At 37.2% G+C, this 19,161-nt stretch overlaps 1 protein-coding gene across 2 annotated transcripts in view; it reads left to right on the plus strand.

Moving 5' to 3' along the window:
• Window positions 1-6,385, plus strand: part of LOC129108416 (cGMP-inhibited 3',5'-cyclic phosphodiesterase 3A-like) — a 66,410-nt gene extending 60,025 nt beyond the window's left edge. For both annotated transcript variants that reach the window (XM_054620224.1, XM_054620226.1), the window contains exons 12-14: window positions 1,123-1,284; window positions 4,603-4,861; window positions 5,522-6,385. In XM_054620224.1, the coding sequence (XP_054476199.1) occupies window positions 1,123-1,284; window positions 4,603-4,861; window positions 5,522-5,817 (717 nt within the window). In that variant the 3' untranslated portion in view covers window positions 5,818-6,385. The remainder of the gene's footprint in view (window positions 1-1,122; window positions 1,285-4,602; window positions 4,862-5,521) is intronic.
• Window positions 6,386-19,161: the final 12,776 nt, after the last annotated feature.

The following is a 19,161-nucleotide window of genomic DNA, read 5'->3' on the forward strand; positions in this document are numbered from 1 at the left end:
AATATTTAAAAGATGTGACTTTTAGATCTGAAGAGTTTCTGAATGTGGTGATTAAATCCTATGAAAAAATGTTGAGTTGACAACATCATGAACTTAAAGACTTCTCAGATTGTTTTTTGACCTTCATTCAAGTAATTTGTAGGCAGTTTGGGATTATAGGTCAAAAAGTTTACGTTTATTTACATATTTTATTTTCTTGTCTTTGGAAACTAGGCTGATTTGAATTTTCTTGACAAACTCTAGCGTCCAAAGTACGAGAAGTGCTTGTCTCAAACATTCATACCTCAGCTCTTGACAGACTGAAAAAAAGAGCTTCATTGAAAGAGTAATGTCCAGTGGTTTTTCGAAGAACAGGTCTGTTTGTGCAGAACATTGCAGCACTTGGAGTATGTTCCGCTCAAGTCAACAACATAAAGCGCCCTGTAGCTTTTCAAGAACTGCAGACAGAATGTTGGCTTTGGATTTGAGGTTTTTCCATTGTGAGTATTAGTACAGTGGTGCTGCTCGATGGCAGGGGCCTGTCAGCTAGCACTGAGCTTGCTGGCTTGGCAGCAAAAGTAAGAGCAATGTCTCTCACTGTAGTGAACCCCACTCTGCTCTTCCTTGAAGCAAATTAGCTTTCTGTGAAGTACCCATCAAGTTTCTCACTTGATCTCTTCAGCTTCCTGAATTATTAGGCGAGGATGATAAGACTGCTGCTGCCTCTTCAGATCTGAAGCTCATTAAACATAACTAGAAATAATAAATTAATTCAAACAGTGTTGTTCTTAATGCATACGTTAACCTCATGTGTTTGAAGCCTACTGCCTCTGTGGAAATAAGTTAATAATCAAAAATGTCACAGATTTAGTTCAGAGAAATGCATAATTTGTTATATTTTACACAAACTATGAGGGGTCATAATATATTTAAAGCATAATAATGAAAACCTCTTCACTTTTTGGGGGACAAGTCTGTTCATGTAACTCATAATAGGATAAGGAGGTTCAATTAAAATGCCTAAATAAACCTTCTTCACATTAAAATGAATATGAAATCTTTGAACAATGGCATCATATTAACAGAATATCCACATATTTGAATATATGTTAAATGTTAATGGTCTCTCTGTTGATCCTCTAGGTGGGCGATGATCCATCCACGGGTATTGATTGGTCTAATGAGAACGACCGGTTGCTGGTCTGCCAGATGTGCATCAAACTGGCTGACATCAATGGGCCTCTGAAGTGCAAGGACCTGCATCTGCAGTGGACCGAGGGCATCGTCAACGAGTTCTATGAACAGGTGTGTGAACTGTCTCCGATGGGAACGTAGACCTTGTTTGTATTTGCTTAAGTAAAGATCAATCTACTGTCATGTTTAAGTGAAGGGGGAAACAAACACGTGTGCAGTTTAACACACCACGTCCAGTGCAATACTTCTGTAATACTAAATCATACCTTTGTTAAGATGAGGAGAATGTTTTGGTGCCAGTGTTATGTCATTTCTGAGGACATCATTTTCTTATTTTGCATTTGGTTTATATAATTGATATAATAGATATGTTATTCTGTCTTTAAACTGGACCCCCCAATCCCATGAACAGTTCAGAATCTTTAATGAGTTGATCAAACTAACAAGTGTTGTCTGTGTTTCTATTAGTCTTATGAATCTGATGACTTTGAGCCATAGATCTTCATTACTGACCAATTACTAAAACGCATACAGTCAGTGATCCTCATTATTGCACTTGGTGACATGTTTTTTCATTACTATTAAGACGGTTTTAAGTCAATCCCACATACAATGCACTGTTCTGGTGTCTCAAATAATCACTAGCCAACCAAATGTGTATCAATCCCTATCTGAAAATAATCCTCAACAAATACACAATTTTCTTCTTTTTTTTAACAGGAGGAAACTGTACATGTGTTAAGGATTATTTTCCTGTTTCACATTTGTTAAGAAATTATTTGATATTTATTTTAAAATGAATGTGTATTGTAAAAGAAATGTAAGTATTTGTGATGTTTTCTGTTGTTGTTTTATAAAAAAATATATAAGATTTTAATCTTATTGAAACAAATGGGCAGAACTATATATTTCTTTATCTTTTCATGGGATTTGTTTAACAAAAGTAAAAAATAAAGACAACACAGAAAATTGCCAACCTTATCCTTTCAGCAACACAACTATATGCCTTATCTTCATCTTAACATGCCTAATCTTACCTATATTTCTAACTTTAACCCTTAAACCAACTTCTAAACATCCACTTTAATCGGATCCAGAATGTCCTTATTATGCAAATTTCTCTGATTTTTCAGACCTGAAAATATAACTGATGAAACACAAACACTCATTCAGATACACATTCACATACAGAGTGAGTAAATATATGTAAAGTACTTGAATTTGTCTCAAACCCATAGAAGCAAGTACAGAATCTGAAATACAGTCCTCCCAACTTTGTTTTTTCTTCTATGTAGACTTGATGCTTGATGGATTTTTCTCCCTTTTCTTCATTTTTTCTTCAATCTTTCATACTTATTGAGATAGATATGGCAGTGCTCTGCCTGAGAGCTGTTATTCTGTGAGGTGCTGTCATAATTCCATGGCAAGATGGATGCATCTGTTCAGTTATGTATTCTGCTTTTGCATTATTCATTTACATGTTTTTTACATAAGCAAAGGAAACAGTAGAGATAGTAGAGGATTCTTGTAGTTTGGGCTTTATTGTCAGTGTTATAAAATAATGTTTAATTGTGGCCTCATGTTCAATATACTTTCAGTTCCCAACTTATTAGGTACACCTGTACAATTTATTGCATTACATTACATTACATTACAGTCATTTAGCAGACGCTTTTATCCAAAGCGACTTGCAATTAAACTTAACAGCTCTGCCATCATTTTTACTTTGACTAAGTTTATCATGTTTAGTTTTTGTTGTCATTTGCAGGAAATATATATAAATGTATATTCAAGTATACGTTTCGCAGAAGAAATACTCTTCAGTGACAATAGGTTTAAGGCTGTGGGATGTGGTGACACAAGCCGGCTGCCCAGGCAACTGTCGGTCAGGTGGAGCAGAAGCCTGTGATTACACTGACCCCCCCTGAGAGTCCAACAACCTTGGAAAAAAAAGCAGCAAAGCAATACAACTCCCCCTTAATACAGAACATGCTCAGGCATGCATACAAAGCATAACCACCATCAAACATACACAAACACTTTGTCATGAAGCACAAGAAAACATGTCGACAGAGCCTTGTGGTTAAGATTTGTTCGCCATGCCGACAGAAATCTCTGAAATTGATTATGATGTGTGAACTAGGATCTGGGTGTCTTGAATCTGTATCGCAATTCCGGAGGAATCTCTTGGCTTACAGGGCTTTATACTTTATATATACCCAAAGTCCTACTCCAAAATATGAGCAGTCTTGTATTTATTTGGAAAGATCCCTGAGAATACAACTGGCCATTGTATTCATAACAATGTTTCTTAACCATATCTCATAGACACGAGAGAGCTTACCTTGCAATACCTCTGAAATCTACACATCTGTATAGGATGTAGTCATTGTGGCAGCTGGATCTCAGATCTCCTCCTCCCCTTCTTTTATGAACGCTCACCTGTCAAGAAATTCCATCAAGTTGCAGATCCATCTCAGATCCCTTCTTTTGATGACTCTCATTGTACCTTACATGAAAAGCCCACTGATCTGCGGTAACAAAAGCCTGCTACTGTAGAGTGTATGGGATGACACTTGAGGTCAGTTACCACGGCAACCAGGAAACCTTTCTATAGCTGTTGTTTATTGCCATCCATACAGACGTCATAGACGGCGCACATGCTGCTGCCCCACAGCCTTCCCACTATTTTCTATATTCTTAAGGTCTTTGTGTGAGTGACTTTCATGGATGCTTTTGACTGGTTTCCATGTTCAGCTTTACAGAAGATATATTTTGCTCATTTCCAATTTCATGCTTGTATTTTGGGGTTTCTACTAGAACTTATTTACATCCTTTAATGTTAAAAAAAACTCTTGTTTCAAGCCTTTACCTGAACTAGCAATTGCCCTGCTAGGCAATAGCTTGGGTCTAGTTTAACTTCCTGTTAGCTGCTTTCATTCACAGGAAATAAACCGGGACACATTTAGCATGTTTGCATTTCAAATTTTGAAATGGTCTATTTATTTAAAAGTTGTAACATCTCAACTGTAGAGACAACCTTACGTCTTGTTTAAAGGCACAGCTCCTAATTACGGGCTATGTGTATTTCGCCATTGTTTGAGCGTTACGATACTTTCACTGTATTTATTTAGCACTAAACCTGCTTTATTAAAAAAAAAGACATATAAATCACACATTTTACATTATGGGACCTTAAAACTTCTCTCCTTTGTACCACCTTTATATGATTTGAGAGTTAACAGTGCCTTAAATAACTTTCTTTGGTTTCATCTCTCTGATGCAGTCGGCACCAACTGTCGGTTGTTGGCTTGATATCTTTCCCATGAATGTTTTTCGGCCTGAATGACTCAGTTCTTTTGTATGATGAAAGGTGAATCGTGCCATGTCGTGGCATTCATGCACTAATGTGGGTCATGCTTCATGTAGGGCGATGAGGAGTCCAGCCAGGGCCTCCCAATCAGCCCCTTCATGGACCGAGCGGCACCACAGTTGGCCAAACTCCAGGAATCGTTCATCACACACATCGTGGGCCCGCTGTGCAACTCCTACGACTCAGCCAGCCTCATGCCTGGACGATGGGTGGAGCCAAACCCAGAGGAAGAGGAGCCAGAGATCACTGAGAATGAGGGGGAGGATGATGAGGATACTGCAGAGGAAGACACGTCCACCAGCTCAGAAGCATCACGTAAGAACTACGTTCTCAAACAGAGCTATAAACCTGAAGTAGTCGTGCAAGCATGAGAGACATGTCAACTATATTGCCTGATTTTGCATGAAATAGTTTTTTCTAGCCATCTTTAAAGGTATTTGATTGTACAATATAATATTCTGAGGGACCTCAAACAGTGGTTTGTTATGTGAACGATGGGAAATAAATTTAGCTGATTTTTGTATTTTACAAAACATTGCAACATTGGATTACAAAGCCTCTGATCAGAATAGTGTATGCTACAAATGTTAATGAGAACAGCCAAAGGGAAGTGCAATTTTTTAGTAAACCACTTGACCAGCCTGGGAGTAGCACTGTACATGTTGTAGTGTATATTTGTACAAGAAATCAGTCCCTCCCAGTAATAATATTTATATCAAATACAGAAACAGAGAAGAAAGAGTGGTGAGTCACACTGGTTGAGCCATTTGGAGCTGCTCTTGTGTTATTGTTTAGCTTCTGACAAAAAGATCTGACCACACAGTCTGACAGAGAGACCAATCACTAGAGGTGAGCTAGAGGTCTTTGGTTTGCTTTCTGTTGAATGACTGCAACTGTTAGTTACTTTTCAATTTGCACAATGTGTAAAATCTGTTGTAGAAATGTTTTTTTAATCAAGCTATTTTTTTTTTCCAGAGAAGGGAACATCCAAGAAAAGAAGGAAAGTCTTCTGCCAGATCACCCACCACCTGCTGGAGAACCACGAGATGTGGAAGAAGGTGATTGGAGAGGAAGCCCAGAAACAGGGCCAAGGAGCAGAATCTGTCCATTTAAACAATGTAGCCGAGCCAATCCTGGCTATTCACGAGGAGGAAGAGGAGCCAGGCAGCCGAGAGGAGCTAGTAGAAGGAGAGGATCCAGAGGAGGGGGTGGAGGAATCGGAGTGGCCCGTTTCTCCGCAGGAGGAACTAGCGGAGGGGGACCCACAGTGAAACAGCCTATTGGAAATATGGGGCCAGTCAGGGCAAGGACGTGAAGAAGTATTTCTTGTTTTCTTATCCTATCAACTGACTCCTGTCTTTGCCAGCACTTCACTTAGACACAACACTGTAGATGTTTGGGAAATGTGTGCCTATACAGAAAAAAAAAACAGGGTGGGAAAATTTGTGCTTTACACATTTTATCTGAATATCTGGTTTCACCAAAAACATTTAAAGGAGCTTTCCATATTGCAATACAGGATTATTTGTGTACTTTGGGATACAGACTCTTTTGCTACTGTCAAGAGAAGAGGAAGACTGCTTGCACAGACCTCAACCCAATGTGGTAACAGGACTGCAGAAATTTGCTGCCAATTTATACATAATTATTTTCTGAATGCAATTATATATAGACATCACAGTTACTTGTACTTGTGTTTCAATTTTAGCAAGAGTTTTTGAGGTCTCACATGGACCATAATATGTTTTTTTTTATATATATATGGATTATAAAGGGAGTCAATCAAATGAGGAACATTGGCGTATCTTTTATTCCCTTCACCTTCTGCCAAAATGAATCACTCACCCATAGGATTTAGCATATGAAATCAAATGATAGTGCTTTTTTTTGTCTTACATTTGTTGCCAAATTAAGTACTTTATACAATTAGCTGTAGCCATATTACTTTATGGTAGGAGGCTCGAGGCTCCTAACACTCTGTATTTGTGTGCGTGCGTGTGTGTCTGCATGTTTAAATTAGTGCGCTCAAATGCACAATCCTTCTGCAGAGGACATAGATAGAATCAGCAGATTTATTCGTGCCATCTCTGGTCTGCAGCCCCAGGTGAATATAGTGGTCATTACAGGGTTCACTGTTTCAACAGTAGTCCGGAGGCCTTCGCTGGCAAGGCAACAGAGAGATGTTGGAAATGGATATGTGCTGAATACAAAACCAAAAAGGGAATACAGTACACAGAACATACAGTAATACTACCAAAGTGTTAAGGGACAAACAACTGCATTCTTAAAACACAAAGAACCAGAAAGCATAATCTATTCAACAATAGTCATTAAAATAAATGTAAAATCCTACAAAGTTCTTTAAAGATGGCCATAGGGAGACTAACTAATACACTGTCCTTCAACTTTTTTTGTCATTTATTTGCAATTTTTTACTCTCTGACTATGTATTTGGACTCAGTGTGCTGTATTATAGTCTTTACTTACTGGTTCTCATTATGTAAAACCTGCAAATGATGCTGACCTTTAACCCTCAGGAAAAACTAAACCGTTGAAATTCAAAGTAAGCATCTGTATCATCTGTGAGGACAGTAAGTTACAGTTACGGTTACAATTATACAGGGATAGCAAGCTACTTTTGAATGCGTTCATAAAAGGCCTAGAGCCTTTATGTCAGAACCCCTTTGACTATTATAACATCTTTGCATCCAAACACAGTGCATCTGTCTGAATTCTTCTCCTGGCACCTCAGGGAGACTCAGAGTTAAGAGAAGACAAGACTCCAGAGTTCTTCTGCAGGTTAAAGTCTAATATGATAAATCAAATCTGTTGCTGTGATAATACACAGGGAAGTCGAGGTTGATAAAAGTGTGTTGGTGCAATGCTGAGAGGCGCAACAATTCTCTAAAGGAACTACTAAAGCTCTTTGATGCCAGTAGAAAATATAGCTCTTAATGAAATAGATATGCATCGCAGTAAAAGTAACATTTTCAGTAATGGCCAAGACGTAGGTGATGGTAGCAGTATGTCTTATTTAATCGCACTTTTAATCTTTGAAACATCAAGTTTGTCATTTGGATTTTAACCGAATGTTCTTCCATACTCTCCATGTGAATTTATCCAAATATTTGGCCCTAAAATTTAGTGTCCAATCCCTTTTTAATGGTGGAAAATAATTGCTTACGTAGCCCAATGTGATTATATTCAGAGATTACATTGTCTACCTATAATTGAGATCTTTGTGTCATTGTTTTATTATTGCTTCCAGTCACTATGAAAATACAAAATAGGCAGTTAGTATGTTAGTTGTAGCAATCATCACTCCAGACATTTAATTGTTGAAATCAATGAAGCAAAGAAAAATTGCTCTCCAAGAGTATCCAACAGACATTAAAAACATTGTTTCCAAAAACATGACATGTAAATGGAACTTAACAAAATAACATTACTGACTTGAAGTTGCATGATATCCCCTATTTTCAAACAAGAAAAGCCACTAGCTACACCAATTAAATAACCAACTGCACAGTAGCTTGAGTAGGATGCAAATTATCACTGAAGAATATACAACTTTGCTTTAATAATTTACATTCAAAGTGTTTGAGAGACCATCAGTAGATCTTGAGTTGAACAAGTAAAGTGCTCTACACTGAGTTGGCAGGTCAACTTTCTGTCACACACGAGTGCAGTGAGGCAATATGTAATGAATTATCCACCGCTAGTCGTGTTCTGATGACCTACAAGCACATTTGATTCTCTTGTGCACTGATATCTCATAATGCACCTCATCTCTCCTTCACAATCTCATTTCTTTAAACTGGTCTATAAAAGGCTCCACAGCACACAAGCCAACCTGTAGACAGGATATGATAGAGCTTTTCTTTGATGTAAATTACAGTGGCTGAAGAACACCATGTCCTTGTATCCTGCAATGACATATTATAATATCACCCAATGTTCCCAGCAGTGGTTAATAACGCACTCCATCCGTAGAGGCCTGTTAACTGCTAGCCTGACGCCGCTCTCTGCTTCAGTGTGAAGGAGAGGAGGACGAACTCGTTGAATAGAATAAGTTAACCCACTGATCGAAAGGCATTAGACAGAGAATCAGATCAAACTTGAGGCAGCCACTAAATCAGAACTTGTTTTTTCTTCTGGCCTCTCACCTAATGTTCATGTGTAGCCTCACTCATTGTATCTTATATATAAATTGCCTCCTGTTTTCTCTATGTTGCGTGCAATTCATCCCTAATGAGCTATAATCATCATTACAGAAACAATAAACACGTTTTATTCAGCATTTTGAAAAACCTGATAAGATCAAAAAAGCTATGTTATATAGATAAGCAATTCAATACAACACAGACTTATTAGCTAAAGTGGTCCAGAATTAGAAATATATATATAAGGACATCAAATCAAACTGTTTAGAGCCCCTGCTTTGTGAATGTATAAATAACGTATACAGTGTGTGTGTGAGAGAGAGCGAGATAATGTGTGTTTGTGTCTGTGTTTGTTTGATTTCTTCCATTAGCCTCTCTAATGTGACTTTATTTGGCTAGTGTTTACTGTTGAGTAGAGACTTACTCACAAGTAGAAGTGGTGAAATAATGAAGGGAAAAGTGATGCAGAAAGTAGTTCTACAATTCTTCTCCGATGCTCAGATGAAATTGTTACTCACAGAAGGTCCTATAGCAGATGTTCTCCTTGTGCTTCCTCTTTGATCTGCCAAGTGCTCAGTGTGCAGTTCAGAGATCCTCGCTGGTAACAGCAGTCGAGCATCATCACGTCTCTCATCTTTAAAAGGTGATGAGATTCTGTCCACTGTGTTAGTTTGTTGGTGGTCCCTCTCTTTTTTTTTTTTAATGATGCATTTTGTCCCCTGTCACATCAGTCTGAAGTCAATACTTGCGTTTGAACTGATACAGTATATCTGTTTTGATAGTGTATTTTATGTGTCTTAATTGGTTTTATTTCATTGTCATATACTTATTCACACATAAAGCGTAATTATAACCATGGGAACCAAACAAGCTTTACAATTATGTAAAACGAAATGAGATGAGTATTTTTATATAGTTGACACATGATTAAATCATTTCTTTCTTCTCACTAGTACCTTGCACTTATCACATGTACTAATACTTACACAAGGAAGAATATGTCCAAATACACAGTATTTGTGAAAGTAAAATAATTTTTTTGCAGGTTGACGCTCCATTTTGTACAATATACATGTATGCTGTACAGTAGAGAAATTTTAAAACTACAAAAACTCTTTTAGATATACATTATTTATTTTTACCATTTTGTAATTTAGACACTATACTGTAGCTTCAATATTGCCAGACATACTGGAAGTGCCTATATTGGTATTATGTATCATACAGTGAATATATTTGAAGATCATTAGAAGTTGTCACAAACTGAACCATGTGGATGTTGTAATGTGAATACATTGAATTACAAGACTATAATTTCTGTGGTATCCCTGTGACTGTGTTGTGTTTATTTTTCATCTTTGATATATGTTTAGAATCGGCTTAAATTTAAATCTACAAGGTACATCACAAACTAATTTCCTTTGAAGATCCAGGTGTTGTGCTTCATTAAGACCACATTTGTGCTCAAACAGTTTAAGTCTTGAACCTAGACAGAGGCTTATCAATTTTGTGTTATTCAAATGCTTTACCGAAAATTGTTGAATTGGTTAGAAGCAGACCACAGATACTCCACAAGTCCCTCTCTGAGCAAAACTGGATTAATTTAGTCCAGTTATTTTATTTGAGCAATATACAATAATTAGAACTTTAATATAGCAGCACAAAAATATTATCAATGTGAGGATATAGCAGAGTAAGTCTACCTGAGCAGAAAATGACATTGCTCTCCCTCTTCGTGTGTTATTATCCAAACTTCTCCTTGCTTTTCTAACAAAGCCATGGCACATGCTGTTAGTGCATGTTAGTGCATGTTAGTGCATGTGAGCGTGCCCCAATGGTTAGCTCATGGCTGCCACTCTGCACTGGTCTTATATGCCGGTTACGGCTGAAAACCCTGTCCCATCCAACTGCATTGTCTGGGAAGTGTTTCAAACTCCTTCCAGTTCCCCCTCAGGTTAAAATAGTAGGTGGCATTGATAAAGCACTACTGAAGACATCCAACAGTAATAAATAGTTTTAACTAACGTATTAATAGTGCAGCTGTCTCTTCTCTTTGAGGATCTTCACCTTGAAAACATCAATGACCCGATTTTTTAATGAAGCAATGAAGCAATCTAATGTCGGTACCTCACAGTTGCTGAAGTTACAAAACAGATTGTGTTTTAAAACTGGAGAGTGTCTATGTTCTCTTCCTGTTTATGGTCTTAATCATGTCTATTGAATGCACCTTCAGATGCACTTGTACACACTGTGTAATCTCATGGGAATATCTAAGTGGACCAAAACATGTGAACTTAATATGTGTTGTGCTCAAAAGAGAGGACAAGACAGATCATTTGAAGGTAGATACGGCGTGTTACATCTGGGATCAGGCCATATGATAATATATACTGTGTGAGAGAACACTGTGTTAAACCACTGTGGGGCAATGCTGGAGATCAGAAATCAACACTGCTCTTTGTAAATATTCAATTGGGAATGAAGTACCTTGATTTGTTAAATTGGATTTGGCAAAAAACAAACATTCCTGTCTGCTGATTTTATCCTTGAAAAGTTTCTCAATTGATTTTCTGGAAAATGTATCAGACTATATGGCTACTGCTATTCCAATCTAAAATAACATGTGCAGTGTTTGTATATTTTAGTTGATATTGCCCAGTCCTAATCACATAATAAGAATTCATTCTTACTAAGGTAACAGTTCTGCATCTAACTTTGGGTGGTTAAAACGGTAGGTTATGTTTACCTATAGAGAGAGAGAGAGAGAGAGAGAGAGGTATAATTCATAACAAGCGGACTGCTGTAAAGCCATGGCAACAGAGAAACTTGAGAAATGAGGTCTGACCAGCTGCTGTGTCAGTAGGCTCAACAGGAGAACATTATGACCTTATCTATGAAGCATTAAAGATGCATTAGTACCCAGTTGGTTTTGTAGGCTTTAAAATAAAAAAGTCTTTGATTTATTTTTCTTTCATGAAAAGTGTCTCTTTGGGATGAATTTAGGAAAAAATTTAAACCAATCCAATTCCAATCCAATTCATGCTGACTTGACTTCATTTTGAAATGTGATTGAACCTTGAGGGTTTGTGAGCCTTTATGATACATTTTATTGACACGCACTGCAGTTAGATGATACTAGTTCAATCAAACTTGAGGGTGCTAAAGTATTGCAAATTCCACTGCTTTCCGCTTACTTTTATGACTTGTTAAAGTAGATACATATACAGCTTGGAACTCACTATATTTGAAGAACAAAAGTAAATAGAAAGGTGAAGTCTCTACTGTTGACCACCATGCAACCATATTTCAGAAATATCTGGTACAGTAATTAACTGAGAGGAAAAAATACTTTATTGATGTGTTTTATTGGCATTATGAATTAATTCATTGTCAATTCAAAAGATAATTTTGTAAGTCAAGAAAGTCGCCGTTTGTTGCAAAACTGTTGAAGTATTAGACTGTGAAAATATTGTGGAGAACAGAGATGTATAGTTGCACACAAGAGAAGTATGGCTACAGTGCTTTCTGCTGGAAAGAGTTTATTTTAATCAAAAGCATAATCTATTGCTAAACCTCACCAAGTATGATTGTTGCCTAACCTCAGGAGATTTCTCCCATGTGCATTATAGTTCACTGAGCAGTTTCACACAAAACTAAAAAGTACTTCTAACAAACAAACTGCGACTGTCTTGACGTGTAAAATTATATTTTAAAATTGACAATCATCATATGTGTAATTCATGTCACACAATTCAAAATGGATCAAGAAACATTAGTCCCTTGCCATCGACTACCATACATATTCTTTCCAAAGTAAGGTCCCATGGAGGTCACTGGATGGGGAGGGACTTCGCCTCTCCTTAGCCATGGATGAGCAAGAAATGTTGTGACAAAAATCTGCTACATTATTACAATATCTGCATGGTTTAGGATAGCTGATTTGCTGACGGTTCACGATGGATGACAGTTTGGCTAAAGAAGCTAATCACGTCAATTTCATAGTGAGTGTCAAGTTGAAAGGTCCCAATGCACTCCACTTAAGTTAACATGAAGTCGTCCACTTATCTCAAACAAGATCACATTTTTTTCTTTAGACATGTCTCATTATGTGTGAGATCAATCTGCATTACATAGTTTTGCCAGCAAGCGAGACACCCTTTAAAGCTGTTAACACTTCATACTGCAGGAGGCGGAGGGAGAATAATATATCCATGCATGTTGTCTGAGCATAATGATGCAGTCTACCTCTTGTAGATTAATGCCACAGCATGCTGCAGGTCTGATAGATTAATTATTTAGTAAGGGAATTTGGAACATGGCTTAGTGTTTAGGGTTTAGGGTTTAGCGACACATTGCAGATGTTTGCATTAACACTTCACCTCCTAAAGCTTTAACTCTGGCTTATTTCTGGATATTAGTTTTCTTGCAGCTCTCTTTAAGACATCACGTGTGCTTCCCTGTGAGCACGGTGCTCTCTCTCTCAGCATCCACCCCGTCGCCTCCAGAGAAACACACTGCTCTCTGCTGCCGAGGAGCATGTTGGCTGCAGTGTGAGAAGGTGACTTTATTAGTCACTGCCCGTGAAGCCTTTCCCAAACAACAGGATTGTACTGCCTCAGTTTGTGTTTTTAAAATCTAAGAAGTTAGAGACGTCTTTAAGGGAGAAGGTTGGAGCTTCCAGTTGGGTAAGTGGCGTGATGTTCTCTGTCACTGGAAGGTCATGCGCATATTGTTTCCTTGACAGTTCGTCTTTATCTAAAGTTGCAGCGATGTGATTTGAGGTGATTGTCGACAGAAACTACTTCAGTGTGGGTGCGTTTTCATCCACCTGTTTTTATCTGCTCGTTTTAAATGTGTGCATTAAAAAAAAACTAAATGAAAACGTCAAAAATTCGAAGAAAATGAACAATTAGAAACATTGCAGAAAACTTTTTACGCACGAAATGATGGCGTTAAAAGATTAAAAAAAAAAAAAAAAATGCAAGAAAAGTACACCGAGAACAGACAGGGATTTAATAATGACGCAGCCTATATGAAGCATGTGACTCACACGTCACTGAAGAGACGAGACATGACGGTAAACCATATTAGATCATATAACTTTATGTTTATGCTTTTTGCTGTTTATCCCTTAATTGCATATATATGTATGTGTGTATATATAAGTATATTTGTATGTATATGTTCACACAGATCTGTGTGAAGCAATGAGAAGACTCAAATCAATCCATGAAACAAACATATATGACGTATTTATTTAGTATTTTATATAATTGTTTTGTTTGTTTGACTGACATCATGACTCTTTTCTTCTACAATGTTTTAAAGGCACCTGACAGGAGAAACAATTCCGCCACTGCTGCTTATATCTAAGAACCAACTCTAATTATTAGTGTAACAGTAAGCTAGTGAATGGAAATACCATGTTCACATTTTCTTATGCCAAAGTTTTAAATCTATTTAAAAGGCTATATCATATTTATTTGGATGAAATCCTGGAAGCATCAACTGGGCATCAACAAACTCTTAACAAGCTGTGCGCACAGCTGAGAAACAGCATTGGATTTGCAGTGTACAGAGATGCTTATCACATTCCTCAATATGCATTAAGTAATTAACCTGAGTGCAATTGTTTTTTTACCATTGCCCATAATTCAAAAGAGATCATGTGATTATCTTTGAACTCAGCGTAAGTTTACACCCTGTTTCTTGGTGTATTAAACATCAGAGTGTGTTTGGCGATAACCTGTAGTCTTTATCAGTCGGTTTCAAAGAGTTTGGCATCCTAAAAGATATTGATTTGCCTTCATGCAGCTGAGCAGCCACCCACTAATGGATTAGCCTACTGGCAAGAATCTTGATAAGGATGTCACTACCTTTTTAAAGGACAAAAATCACTTTAAGAATAATAATTAGGGTATTTTTAAAACCATACATTTCAAGGCAATACCCAAGAGTGCATCATGTCGTGAAGCAAAGTTTTTGCTTGACTGCACACTGATATTTAGCATTAAAGGTGCACATTTTATTCAGCTTGAACACCAGGATAAGAAGAGTTGGATTTGTATTCACAAAATACTCCCCCCTGTGTGGACTTGAATAGGTAATATTGTCTGAATAGAGACCCTGGAGAGAAGGCAGTCTAATTGTGTATACAGAATGTGGCCCATTAACGGTCTCTCTCTCTCTCTCCGAGCAAACCTCTCAGTCAGATACAAGCATTAAAACAAACTGATGAAATATTTTGACTGTTGTGTTTGAAATACCCGGCCCACAGTCTCTGCATGTGGGATTCAGGTCTTGGTATGCCAGAATACTGTTAAGCTGAATGTCTATTAGATGAGCATGAAAGCCTTTATGTCATCAGCTATAGCTACACTTCTTTCTTGCACAGTTCAAAGCCATGTTGTGGTTCGGTGTATGGAGGAGGGATCCAGAGGGAGTTTTCATGTCACTGAATAAACAATTTTGGCTTTCGAACATCGTCACAACTGTTCTGCTCTCCAACTCTATATTCCTCTATCTCTCGCTCTCATCATGTCCTCATTCACAAGCAGACTAAACAAACTTAATGCAAATATCAGTTATCTCATGCTGACACTCTTTGCATTTCTAGTTTGCTCTCTTTAGTTGGTGGTTACAATTCTGATTTCAGATTTATGGTTTGTATGTTACTATGTGTTGCAATGTGTTGAAATTTGTCCTGAAACAGGTTTGCGGTCACATAATTGGTCAGATTGCACTTGAAAAAAGTAATTTTTTAATCCTAAATTCGACATAACTGTTAAAAAAAAAGTAGTTCTGGCCAAATTCAGCAGAAAATTTCAAGGAAACTTGTCAGACTGACATGAAACCCACATTTATTTTCTGTCTCTCATCAATGAGTTCCATGATTCCTCTTGAAGTCCTCATCAATTCTATAAAGCTCTTAGTGCCATCACTGCTACTGAGAAGATTATTCTAACAATTACATGAAATAATATTTGTAATGTACAGTTTTCATCTCCCATAAAAAGATAAATTCCATTTACTGAGCTTGTCAGTATTTCCCAAAAGCTTCTAGAGTGTAGTGATTGACTTCCTGTAAGTCGCTTTGGATAAAAGCGTCTGCTAAATGACTGTAATGTAATGTAATGTAATGATTGATTTTCATGTAGGCATTACTGACCTATATGTTAAATTAGGTGGAATACCCTCAAGAGTTATAAATTACATGTCATGATTACTTAACCTCTAAAATCACTGCAGATTATAAACATCATGGAATCATCAATCATGAATCAGATGTTTAAAGAAAATGTAATGTTTTTCTCTTCTGCTTGGCCTTGCATTAAAGGTTCCCTATACGATATTCTGAGCATTAATATAGAAGCAAACAACTATTTGCTATGTAAAGATATAATAGATTAATGTCTACTTGAGCAGATATATATATATATATATATATATATATATATATATATATATATATATATATATATCCCTCCCTCCCATACATAGTACTTACAATGTCTGTGTTTAATTGTTCTGTTCTAAAGAGTACTATTATTTTTGTTTAGCAAAATGGACAGATTTTTGAATCTAAATTCCTTCCCACAGGTGTGAGTGAGTAGCCACAGTAAAGCATCTAAAGAGAAACCACAGCTCAGGTAAAGTTCAGTAGGAGGCGGCCATGAGGAAAATGGACGAAACAGCCAGAGGCAGCTGGCCTCTAGACAACAACCCTACCTCCTCTGCAGTGAAGAACTCCTGCCACCCCAATCTGAAGGTAAAATAATCCGCTAAAAATCCTTTGGTTTGACCTGTTGGCAAACCGTTATTTGTTACAGTTCCTGAATACATAACAAATTCTTCAGTCAATGCACGTCATTAATTAAGGTTTGTTATGTACCAGTTTAGTCAAAACTTTGGATTATTGTAAATCACTGGTGTGATGACACATGGGTCCTGAAGTTCCTTTGTTTCCATGTTTTGTGTAAAGACAGTACAAAACTACCAATAATACAGAAAAATGTTATCTATATCAAACTTGGAATTGCCTTAACAATATTTCCCCAATTATTATTTCACGTCTCGAAGATGTTTTGATCCAGTTTTGAAGTGGCAGAGAGGGAAACAAGTAGATAAACACAGTTGCACAGGCCAACGAGTGCAGCGTTACATCCCAGAGAACATTCATAAGAACATGTGTATTGTGAAGAACTGAAATGGCGGAAGTACCACATGTCTGTCATTTGACTGGCCTTGAGGGGGGCACACAAATATCTCTCCAATTACTGGGATCACATGTATGTGAGAGAGGCACAGAGTGCACATGTAGATGAATGTACCCTTTTGTTTGTGAATAAAAAGCTATTGCTGTCGTCATTTCTGCTTCAGCAGGTTTCTTAGAAAATATTTATTTAATTGACATCTAGCTGCTTAAAACCGCTTTATTTATGTTTGAACACCTGCTGAGAGTTTGAGTTGAGCGTGCTTACCAGGAACTGGTAAGCCTATTGATGACCATGCAAGATGTTGAGTGCAGCTCTCTAACCTTTGGACTGGGTATTAAGTTTCTCTTAGAAATTCCATAGACAAAGTTTGTGATTCAGTAAAAGAGGTCAGATTGGACCGCTTTATTTGATTTAGAAGCACATTGGACAGAAATTAAAAAGCTGCTTAGTGAAATACCAGGGCAACGACAAGAAACAATCATGGGAATTTCAGTCATTAATCCATATGTCTTTTCCTTCTGTGTAAACTTACAATGACCTTCTCAGTGCGGTGATTTGACTAAAAGCACCGCACGTCATATTTTTGAGTCCGGCAAATGATCTGGTCCCGTCACGCATTAGAAAGATTTCCAGCAACTTGAGATCTGACGGGCACAACTGTATCTAACATGCTGGATTTTTGAGATGAGGACTGTACAGAAGAGCACAACAATTGTTCAGTTAGCCCAGTGCTCATATGTTTAGTTTCTCTATTTGGTTGTAGTTCTATTCAATTGTGTTAAATATATCTATACATTCTATTTAAACACATCTTTTTGAAAAAACAAATTATGACAGCTAGAATAAAACCAAAGCTTTTGTATATGTAGCCTTTGTAAAAAGAGTCTAATTAAACACAAATTTGACGCAAACCAGATGTAGAAACATAAAGAGAATGTAACATAAAGTATTGTAAACATTTATCATAGAAGGTATAGATATTGGATGGATTAGTGTAGATAGCCTTCGCAGTAATGCCAACAACAAGAATGAAGCAAGACTGATGTAAGACAATAGTAAAAGTATGTTTTAAAAAGAGATCTGATATGATGTTCCCCACACACAATCACACTCATTGTTCCAAAAAGCAGTGAAGGTTCCTTTAAATATAACGTCTGACAAAATGCAGATTTCTATATCATCATTATCAATGCAGTTATATGAGACCTCCCATGCTTCAGAATTCCTGCAGAAGCATTATATCCACTTATATTCTGCGGTATGGGCGGTAATTATGCACTTGACATTAGAGCGGAGCCATCCCTTACATTGAGAGTTTATTAATCAGTTGCAGACCAGGTGGTTGCCATAGCAACGCTGACACCTCGTCATTTCCTTGGTCTATGAACAAGTAGTGTTAAATCAATACTGAGGAAATGTCAGTACACACTTGTTGTTATGTTATACTAGTATTATACAATATTTCTAAGTTTAGAGACTAATTTTCAGTTTTTAAGATTCTTGCTCAGCTGGATTGTATTTGGACGAGCTTTGGGTTAAATCGGGTTACAGTTCACATGAGGAAATTTTAGTGCATTGCCATCTGCTGTACAGTAACACTGCTGAAAGATTTCAGCCCACTGAGATTTCCATAAGCAGGCTGGTTTTTGAGCCTCTCTTGACTGACTATTAAGCCTGGCTCAAGTTCACTATTCATGTTGTTTAGCATCTACTTAGCCAGTACTAAATTTGGTATGTGGCACGCTTAATTCTTCACCATCTGCTAATTAATTTGTGCTTACACTTGGAGTCACAACCTGAAAATATAACAGGGTTTTTTCAGGGTTATGTGAATGTGTTTCTTACTGCAGCTGATTACAGAGTCCCTCAAAATGCTCACCCACTGGTGATGTTTTGAAACGTATCTGTGAATTGTATTGAACATTTTATAAGACATTTAGATATTTTTTGGTATCCATCTTTAAAGTAGTTTATTCACTATGACACTTTATTGTCAAAGTCAGTGGTTTGTAAATTCATCGTTGTTTATTAAATGGCAATGGAATACATCCATTTGACCGAAAATGTTTTTTTGTTTTTTTTCATGTGCTTCTCTTTCAAGCTTGGGCTAATTTCATCCCTAAGAGTGTAGGCTATGGTTACCGCTCACCTGTTTCCAATTATGCTGCATGTCAGTCGGTCTCAGCTCATAGTGCAGTGGATGAGTCTGCGTCCCAGTGGGTTTGGCTTCTCTAAT

The sequence above is a fragment of the Anoplopoma fimbria genome, chromosome 19 (genome assembly GCF_027596085.1).
Source record: "Anoplopoma fimbria isolate UVic2021 breed Golden Eagle Sablefish chromosome 19, Afim_UVic_2022, whole genome shotgun sequence".
NCBI classification, from domain to species: Eukaryota; Metazoa; Chordata; class Actinopteri; order Perciformes; family Anoplopomatidae; genus Anoplopoma; species Anoplopoma fimbria.